Source organism: Euprymna scolopes, chromosome 10, assembly GCF_053919585.1.
Source record: "Euprymna scolopes isolate OS-2025 chromosome 10, ASM5391958v1, whole genome shotgun sequence".
Lineage (NCBI taxonomy): Eukaryota > Metazoa > Mollusca > Cephalopoda > Sepiida > Sepiolidae > Euprymna > Euprymna scolopes.
Window position 1 is genome coordinate 31468354 of NC_136491.1, and position 10936 is coordinate 31479289.

The window sequence follows — 10936 nt, forward strand, 5'->3', positions numbered from 1 at the left end:
ATATCCAGCATTACAATCTTCAAAGGAAGAAAATTAAAAAAAAAAAAAAAAGTGAAAAAGAATTTTAAAAACTACCTGTCAAATATACCTGGTGAACCAAGTGAAAAAGAAATACAAACAATTGTACTCAAAGGAATGGTTAGAACTTTAAAAAGATCTCTCGGTTGGAGTGACTGAAATAGTGCATGAATGTCTAGCAGTCAGTAGAATGCCCCATTCCCAGCAAAAACAAAATAAGATTAAAACAAAGAAAGAATGCTGATTTCATATTCGATTTCTCTGGTGTTGCAAAAAAAATAAAAATTCTAATGTTTCTTCCACAAATTCTCTGAATTTGTTGTATTATTTGGATGTTTTAGAGGTTTTTTCTTTTTGTTACTTGGGAGTCTCCACTTATTAAGGCCCGAAGGCCACTCGTGGATAAGGGTTAATGAATGTAAGTTAGCAGTGTAGTAATCATTAATGGTGTAAATTAGATAAAATTTGATTATTTATAGGGATGGCTCAATAAGAACTTGCTTACATTGGATTTGAAGGCTACTATGTTGTATTCAACCGGGAAGCATGCTAGCGGAACAGTGTTCCACAGTTGGGACGTTCTAGAAAAGAAGCTTTGTTCATGGAATCTACATTTAGATTTAGGCACAGATAAAGAGTGGGGAAAATCAGATATAGTGATTGTAGCTAGTCGAGTGCTTTTTGTGAAAGTTTGGCAAGAGAGAACCACAGATTGGAGTTCAGTCAAGCATTTGCCATGAAAATAACGAAAGAGCAAAGACTGGCTTGCAACGTCTCTTCTGTAGTTAAGAGGTTGCAGGGAAGAAAAAAGGGTATCAACTACTAGGTTTTGAAGCTGGTTTTGAACTCTATCAAGGCTGTATAGGGTGCGCTGAGCAGCTCCTACCCAGATGTGGCAACAGTACTCCATTTTAGCATGTACCTGGTTCTTATACAGACAGAATTACATCAGCAGTGAGATATCTTCTGGAGTGGTAGAGTGATCCAATCATTTTTCCAGCAACTTTGGCAACAGATTTGATGTATGTGTTCCATTTCAGATCAGGAGTGAAAGTCAATTCCACAAACTTGTCAAGACATGGAGTTTCTCCAAGGCCAGAACCATTCATTTCAATTTGGGCGTGATGGAGGTCAGAACGATTATAATGAAAGGAGAGAAGCTTGGTTTTTGATACATTAAAATTAACTGGTCACCTTTTTCCTCATTGTACTACATTCTCAAGATTAGATCTTGTTTCTATTGCAACTTTTCTGTCTATGTAACATCCGACCTTCCTCAGTTTATCTTGTATTTTGTCAATGGTTCTTATTGATGAATCATTGAAAGAATGTTTTTTGTTCTTTTTTTTCCAATCAATCATAGTGATGCATCACTTATTTTGAGTTCTAATAAAAATGAAAAGAGTGTCGAGTCGTTTCTATTTTTGTATTATTCGGATCTATACTGATTTAATATGTTTCTATGTATTACTTGGGAATAATTTCCCAATTTAATTCATTTTATAATAACAAATTAATTTCAGAATTACTCTTTTTTTTCCCCTTTCATTTTATTTTTAATTTCATTTTATTTGTGAGCTATTTTTAACATAGAATGTGTGAGTATGAGAATGGGAATATCAACAAACCAGATCACATTTTAAAGTTTTATGCAATAATCCGAAAGTTTGGCATCTAATCGATATCAATTCACTAAAAATGAAAAAAAAAAAGAAAGTCTCACTCTATTTTAAGTCTGCTCAAACTGGTTTTAATCAGTTTTGAGAGTAACTTATACTAAAACTTGATTTTGAAAACTGTCATTTATTTATTTTTTGCGAGCCTTACTCTTTTCCTTATTCAGTTTTGATAGACAATACTCAGTTATCTCACTTTAATTTGATTTAGTTTTAACTACGTGTCTAAAATTATTTCAGCACTTGTTTAGTTTAATCAAGGTATTAAATAAAAATATTGAAAAAAAAAAGTTATGGAATTAAGTTCGCTGAAAAAAAATTTCACTTAATTTGATCAAGTTGTTTTTTTTTTTTTTTTGTTATGACAACGAACAAAAGGTAGCTTTGGATTTTTAGACGACGGGGAAGGAAAAGAAGCTATTATTTAACATGAGGAGGAGGGTGTCGGCACTTAAGACTAAGTTATCTCCCCATAGCACCCCCTCCCTTCCTCATGGTCCTAAAATCCAAACATGGCTACCTTTTGCTTACTGTCATAACAAATTACTTTTCCACTGTAAAAAAAGAAAACCTACATGATCAAATTAAGTGAAAAATTTTTTTTTTTTTCTGAGAACTTAATTCCATAACGGGTGCATACCATATAACTTTTCTTTTCTTTTTTTTTTTTTTTAATATTTTAATTTCTTAATGTCTTGATTAAACTAAACAAGTACCCATATTTCAATGATAAAAACGTTTGGAGTATTTTCGCAAAAGAAAAATTGTGAGTGGGTGCAAATTTTCCAATAAATAATCATCGTTTCTTTTTATTTTTAATTTATTCATTTTTTTTTTTTTTTTAATCAGAATGCTTCAGTGGCTGTTCTTGGTTCTGCCAACGATGATAGAAAAGATGACGAATCCTCAGAGGAACAACAAAACAGTGATGATGATGATAAATACCAAAGTTTTGACAGTGCTGATTATGATGATTTTGATGACAAAAATGATGATAGTGATGATGACGACGACGACGACGACGACAGTGATGGGTATGTAGAATGTTTATTTTCTATCTTTCTACCATTTTAGATTTCATTTCAACTTACATCATTTACAAGAATGGTCAATGTTTCATTTGAGTCAAATAATCCTTCACATAAGACTGATAAAATACTGTTGGGAAAAAATATTTTGATTTAAATTTCAGAGGTTATAAAAGGATTTCTGATCCCCATCTGGCATCACTTGGGATGGATGGCTCTCATCTGGGACAAGCTTCTGGGTTTGACCTTTACTCCTGATCTGAAATGGAACACGTACATCAAGTCTGTTGCCAAGGTCGCTGGAAAAATGGTGGGATCCTTCTACCGCTCCAGAAGATATCTCACTACTGATGCAATTCTCTATCTATATAAAAGCCAAGTATGCCCAAGGATGGTATACTGCTGCCATATCTGGGCAGGAGCTGCTAAAAACAGCCTATCCTGTCTAGACAGAGTACAAAATAGACTTCATGGCTTAGTGGGGGATGCCCTTTTCTCTACCCTGCAACCTCTTCTTTCTTAGAACTGCACGCCTGTGGAACTCTGTTCCGTCTGCCTGCTTCCCACCTGACTACAACTTGGATGTCTTCAAGTCCAACGTTAACAAATTCCTAATGAACCGCCCCCTTAAGTAAACACTTCATCAAATCTCCACACTAACGTAATGTACTTGCAATAACCCTTATCCCTGAGTGGCTTCCAGGCCTTGATAAGTGGTGACCACTGTGTAAAAAAAAAAACTTTGTTGCTTCATTATTATAATAACAAAATTTTAAAAAATATTGAATTTCAAGCAAATCCAATGCTATCCATTTAATTGTCGTGTCACAATAATGAACATATCCAAAAATTACGAAAAAAAAAGATAGGTAGAAAATTGATTATTAATAAAAATAGTTTCCGAAAACAATTAACGAAAATTGAGTTTTGATAAAAAAAGAAACAAGAGAATTCTAATCATAACAAGGGAGGTAATTATTTTCTGCAAGCTTTATAAATCTTAGGCCAATTTAGCAAAACTCAACTTTGGAAACTGTTTTCATTAATAATTAATTTTTGGATATGTTCATTACTGCGACATTACTGTCAAGCAGATACCATTAGTTTTACTTGAAATTCAATATTTCGATTTTCACATTTCACTATTATAACTAAGTGCCAAAATTCAAACAAGTAAAACACGAGTTGTCTCCTCTTTGTTCAATTTTTATTCAATTTTCACCCCAAACAAGGCACAGTGCCACTTTGAAGCAGGGGGCTACTATCAGGGACTTAATTAGCAGGGTCATTATGAAGGGAGATGAGTAGAAAGATGTTTGTTCACATTACACTTGAACTTCTGCATATCAGTGCAGTTGGGAAAGCAGAATCCCGGAAGGGAGTTCCAAAGACCCGCAGTTCTGGGGAAGAAACTATTGGAGTAAAAGGCTTTCTTGCACCTAGAGATCTCTACTATAAAGGGATGAGACTTAGTAGCTTGTCGGGTTTGTCGAGGGTAGTTATGTCGGGGAGGTACAAGTGTTTGCAGTTCATCAGAGCATTCACCATTAAAGTATTTGTAGAACAGGCAGAGGGATGCAACATCTCGTCAATGGGACAGAGGCTGAAGCCTAGATGACAGTTCAGGACTTATCAGGGTGGCGACTCTCTTTTGGACCCTGTCCAGGAGCGAGAGACAAGCAGCAGATGCACCAGCCCAGATGTGACAACAGTACTCCATACATGGGCGAATGGTGGCCTTATAGAGGTATAGGATACCGTCAGGCATAAGTAGTTTTCTAGCACGGTAGAGGGAGCCAACCTTCCTTGCAGCAGCCTTAGCAATGCTCTCAACGTATTTATTCCAGTTCATATTCCCTGTAAACGTTAGGCCGAGGAGTTTAAAAGAAGTACTTTCAGGCAATGTGTTCTTGGCCATTGCTATTGGTGGTAGAGAAGGTTTCTTGTAGTTATTGAAGGAAACAAGCTTAGTCTTAGCAGTATTGAATGTGACCATCCATTTTTGTCCCCATTCCACTATAGATTTGAGGTCATCCTCTAGATTTTAATGTAAACAATCTTTAACAATAAGTTTTGTTGGATTTGGAGAACTATGAATACATTTTTAGATATCTGCAAAAGAAAGTGCAATTTTGCCCTCTATCGGCCCCATAACAGTGGAGTTACTATCTTTAAGAGCATATCTGAGAAAATAGACCACATCCTGTCTGCAAATCCCTTGGCTAACATTCATATCTGTGGTGACTTCAATGTCCGTAACGTGGAATGGCTGACCCACTCAAATAAGACAGATGATGAGAGAAGGTTCTGTCATGATTTTGCCATTGCCTATGACCTCACTCAGATTGTTCGCGAGCCCACCCGTGTACCCGATACTACTGGTCAGTATGCAAGCCTTCTACACCTTTTTTCTCTCAACTTCCCCTGAGCTATGTTCATGTTCCGTTCTTTCTCCTCTAGGATTCTCTGACCACTCGGTTGTATCAGTTAAGATAAAAATGAAATGTAACAAGTCCTCAGACATACCCCTCCACCGTACTGTATACCGATACTCCATGGTTGACTGGGATAGCTTCCGTACATTCATATCTGATCTACCTCTGCATTCCATGTTTAAAAAGGATGTGTCCTCTATAGTATCAGACCTAACCGAATGGTTAATTGTAGGCACAGACCGATTCGTACCATCTAAAATATTCCAACAAAAACCTAACAGCCAGCCATGGTCCTCCCCAGAATGTGCTGCTGCCATCGTACACAGAAATCATTTTTTCCATAGCTAGCAACGTAATAGATATATTGAGACTAAAGCTGCTTTCAGGACTGCCAGCAATCACTGTAAAAGAGTAATAAAAAATGCAAGAGAACTATATGCTCAGTCCGTTAAATCCAAATTAGCTGATCAGCAACTTGGTTCCCACCAGTTTTGGCAAATAACAAATAGGATCCTGAACAGAAGTATGCGTTCTATCCCAACCATTATCAATGGACCAGAGGTCACCTTGTCAGCATCAGACAAGGCCAAACTATTTGCCAAGAATTTTGCAGCTAATTCTACCCTATGTGACGAAGGCCATCAACTCCCCATATTTCCTCCTATAACACACAACACGCATATTAAATAGAGAAGTAGTCAACCACCTCAGCAGAAATAACCTTCTTAGTGACACGCAATATGGTTTCCATTCTGCAAAATCTACCGCAGATGTGCTAACGGTTATATCTCACAGGATTAGTGAATCTCTTGACAAAGGCTTCCTTTCTAGGGCAATTGCTCTTGACATATCAAAGGCCTTCGACAAGGTATGGCATAAAGGCCTACTTCACAAGATTTCCAGCTACGGTATAACTGGAAATGTTTTCTCAATCATTAAATCATTTCTCTCCGATAGGCTCATAAGAGTAGTGGTCGATGGACAAAAATCAAAAGCCCACAGTATTAATGCTGGAGTCCCTCAGGAGTCCATCCTGGGCCCAACTCTCTTCCTGATCTACATCAATGATCTCCCAAAACACATACTTAAATCATTCATTGACATCTATGCTGATGACACAACCATCTACGGCAACGCATCAAAGGCTGTAAATGACAAAGTTCTCTCTGATTCTCTCTCCTCTGATCTCGAGCGAGTGGTTCAGTGGGGGAAGATATGGCTGATTATCTTTAATGCATCTAAAACCAAGCTCCTATCTTTACATCATCAACGCTCTGATCCCATCTGGCATCAATTCAAATGGATGGCTCTCGTCTAGGAGAAGCCCTATGTTTGGACAAGCTTCTGGGCTTGACCTTTACTCCAGATCTGAAATGGAACACGTACATCAAGTCTGTTGCCAAGGTCGCTGGAAAGATGGTGGCATCCTTCTACCACTCCAGAAGATATTTCACTACTGATGCAATTCTCTATCTATATAAAAGCCAAGTACGTCCAAGGATAGAATACTGCTGCCACATCTGGGCAGGAGCTGCTAAAAACAGCCTATCCTGCCTTGACAGAGTAAAAAATAGAGCATGGCTTAGTGTGGGATACCTTTTTCTCTTCCTTGCAACCTCTCTCCCACAGAAGAGACGTTGCGAATCTATCTTTGCTTTATAGTTATTTCCATGGGAAGTGCTCGTCTGAGCTCCAATCACTGGTCCCCCCTTGCCAATCTTTTACAAAAAACACCCGTCAAGCTGACACCACTGTCAAAAATTTCCCCACTCTTTATCTGTGCCTAAATCAAAACGTACATTCCATGAATAAAGCTTCTTTCTTAGAATTGCACGCCTGTGGAACTCTCTTCCGTCTGCCTGTTTCCAACCTGACTACAACCTGGATGTCTTCAAGTCCAATGTAAACAAATTCCTGATGAACCGCCCCCTTAAGTAAGACACTTTATTAAATCTCAACACTAACGTACTGTACATGCAATAACCCTTATCCCTGAGTGGTTTCCGGGCCTTGATAAGTGGTGACCACCTTGTAAAAAGAAAAAAAAAAGAAAAGAGGAGTGAAGAATTTTCCTATTTTTAATGTTGGAGGATTTTAACTTCTTTAGTTAAAATCTTCCAAGTTTTAACTTTTTTAGTTAAAATCCTCCAAGTTTTAACTTTTTTAGTTAAAATCCTCCAAGTTTTAACTTTTTTAGTTAAAATCCTCCAAGTTTTAACTTTTTTAGTTAAAATCTTCCAACTTTTAACTTTTTTAGTTAAAATCTTCCAAGTTTTAACTTTTTTAGTTAAAATCTTCCAAGTTTTAACTTTTTTAGTTAAAATCTTCCAACTTTTAACTTTTTTAGTTAAAATCCAACTTTTAACTCTTTTAGTTAAAATCCTCCAACATAAAAAAAAGGAAAATTCTGCACTCCCTCCTTTTTTTTTTTTTTTTACAAGGTGGTCACTCAGGGTTAGTGTTGAGATTTAAGAAATAAATTAATGAACAGAATTTTGGTTTGATGAAAAATATTGCCATTTTGGGATATTTAAGAAGGGCAAATCAAAGTTTTCTGGCTTAGTCAGTTTATTAGTTTCTACTGCTGTTAATTGGAAATGACCTTTGAATTTTTGTGATGAAGTCCGAAGAATCCAAATAATACAAACAATGACAAAATCTTATAAGGCATTTCTGATTAACGCCAGAAACCCTGTCGGCAGGGACACAATTCACTGTGCATAATTCCATGCCCCTTCCTATTCTGATTTGCATTGAATTTGATTTTAATAGCCATTACACACAAATGAAGCAAGATTCTCTGAATTTATTTTTTTTTCTTAAGATTCCTTAAGCTTAAGCCTTAAATTTAAGACATTTTCTATAATCAAAATCATGTAATGGGTTTTGATCAAAATTAGAATAAGGATTCTAAATAAAAGGTTTAATATCACTATATATTTTAATCTCAGAAGGGCACAAAATTGTTTTGTTTTTAGGTTTCTTGTTGTATTGTCGAGAGGGTATATATTATGTATAAGTGTGTCTTTTTTATATATATATATGTGTGTGTGTGTGTGTGTCTAAATTCGCATACTATCTAGTTGTATAGAATGTTCTTCTAATTAATGTGTGTATGCAGAATGTATATACTTGTGTATATACATGTGTTCGTCTAATCTAGTTTTTCTATTGTTTGTTGAATTGTTGCGTGTATAACACTTACGACAGTGTTAATATATTAGATTAACAACAGACATGTAACATTTACAACAGAAAGGGATGTATAACAGTTCCCTGGGGTTTTAACACTGGGCCAATTGGTTCGTCTTTGGTCTTGTTTGATGAAAAGCTGCAAATGAATTAAAAAATCTCAGGTTGATTTTTCAGCAACTTTCTTTCAGATGTTTCCCCATTGGAAAGTTGCAATTCTGATTCTGACTATCGCCACTACCGATCCCCTCTACTTGGAGTCATCCCGATCTGAAGACTGTTTCTCTTTCTCAACTCCAACTCTAAAAAATGATATGTGTCTTTCAAGCTCTACCCTAAAGACCACATCACTTTAAGTGAACTCTATATAAGTCTATAGAGGTCAAACCTATTTTTAAATTATTGTTTGTCTTCTAAAATTCTTTCCCATTAAAATATCTTAACATAAACAATTTTATCTGCATTGCCCGGTCAATATTTAACATCTTCGCTATCTTTAGTGAGACTGAATTTCTCACTTTTATAGATATATAGATTAATTGAACAGAAGTTCATACCTTCTTTTAATGATTTTTATATTTCGCTATCTCTGATTAGACTAAATTGCGCATTGATATGAGCATTCTCGTGCCAGTTTTCTGGCCTTACTATTTCCATGCTGGCACATGACAAATTGGAAAAGTAGGTGTTTTTGTTTGTGAAACCATCAAAAGATTGCTGTACAGGGTCCAGGGGCTCCCTCTATCTAAATTGGTTTTTGAACAGTCTACTCTTTTTCTTAGATTTTCTTTCAACATAGCTGAGAAACTCCCTTTAACCACTGTATGGTAACCGTCCAGAATATCAAGAGATGATATTGCCCAAGGGTGACCTAAAACTGTGCCAGGCAAGGGCATTCAGTTTCCTCAGGTATTTATGGTTGCATCTCAGAAAATAGGGGTATATTTTTGGCCAGATAGAGAGGATTTACAAAATTGAAAATTGGACTGGTCCCAAAATGCATAAGTTCTGGTCGACTATGGGAATTTCCATCTTTTACAGAAATCCAAAATCTACATGAAAAATTTTCTTTGATTTATTTCTGAGATTAATTCATATCCACTCAATTTATTTTTTCTTTTGAGGGGATTAGTAAATAATGGCCATGAATGCTCTTTAGGCATTCAATGGCTACACCCCAGATTAAGCTTTTCTTTTGGTGAGGAGGCAGGAAAATGCCTGCTCTCAATAAAGCTATATTTAAATACCACTATAATACTTAGTTTTGTACTTGAATAGACATCCACTGTATGATACCATGCGCCAGTTCAAAAAAATTTGAAATTTGTACATCTGAATTTATAATTCATGGCTTATGGTAAAGAGATACATCAAATTTGACTACATAATCAGAAAGAGCACACAATTTTACATAAGAGTACCAAGTTTCATGAGAATAGCTTGAAAAATAAATAAATGGTGTCAAAATTTCTTGAAATGTTGAGGTCCGTAATTGAGCCCACTTTTTCTAAAGAAAAATGTCCACAGAAAAGCATAAATTTTGGCATTTAAAATTCTCATAACTTTTGAACTACTGATGGTATTTGCATAATTCAAACGGTTTTAAGCATATTTTACATAGCTCTTTTCATGTAAGTTGAATAAATAACAATTATCTAAAAAGAAAAAAATCAACTTGTGATGCTAATTTAAGCATATTTTACAACCAGGCAAGGCCGGGTGCCAACTGATAGCTTTAAATATAATAAACATTTTTTTTTTTTTTTTTAAATTTTTTTTATCAGTTTAACTATAAACATTTTATTTTATATTCAGATCCCAACCTCCACCAAAACGGAAACGGCCAAACCGAACTAAACCAGATTCTTTGAGTGATGCTGAGGAGGAGATGGAAGAATGTCCAGAAATGTCACTTCAAGACAAGGAAGATTTAGTTTTGAAAATGCTTGAGGTTTCTCGAAAATAATAAAAAAATAATTAATTTTTGTTCTGGTCTTAAGTGTATTTTTTAATATTTAGTACTCATTTAAGGATTATCATACTGCAAAAGAGTCAACATTTTTCCACAAAATTCTTTAACATTGTGGAAGAAAAATGGGTGTTTTTTTAGCCCCAAAAGTCCCCAGGGGATGTCAAATTCTGGTGAAAATGAACAAACAGTGCAGTTTTAGGCCTTAACATATGTAAATTTGAGTTCTGCACCATGCAAAAAAAGAAATGACTAAGTCCATCATTTGCACAAGGCCTTAACATATTTAAATTTGAGTTCAGCGCCATGCAAAACTGCTAAATTGACACAGAAAATTTTGGACAAATATGGTAAAATAGTCACAAGAATGAAATGTCTTTATTAGCCCTCGGGGCACACCCAAGAGAAATCACGAAGTATAGACAAACAAAATTATATAGAAATCAGTTAGTTACAACTTTTCAGAAAGTTTTATAAAAACCCAAGGCATCATTTTTATTTTTAATAAGCACAAAAGTGTCAATTTAAGCCATTTTAACCCGAAAGGTACTGCTAGGGAGGTCAACCGGAGTTTTCCTTGAAAATCTGTTCTGTTATTTTTTTACTCATATCATGTTT

General features: G+C 35.5%; 1 protein-coding gene across 1 annotated transcript in view; it reads left to right on the forward strand.

Annotated features, from left to right (window-relative positions):
* LOC145285909 (putative ATP-dependent RNA helicase DDX10) overlaps positions 1-10335 on the forward strand; it is a 67497-nt gene extending 57162 nt beyond the window's left edge. The window contains exons 18-19 of the mRNA XM_080134388.1: positions 2544-2728; positions 10165-10335. Of these exons, the coding sequence (XP_079990514.1) occupies positions 2544-2728; positions 10165-10315 (336 nt within the window). The 3' untranslated portion in view covers positions 10316-10335. The remainder of the gene's footprint in view (positions 1-2543; positions 2729-10164) is intronic.
* Positions 10336-10936: the final 601 nt, after the last annotated feature.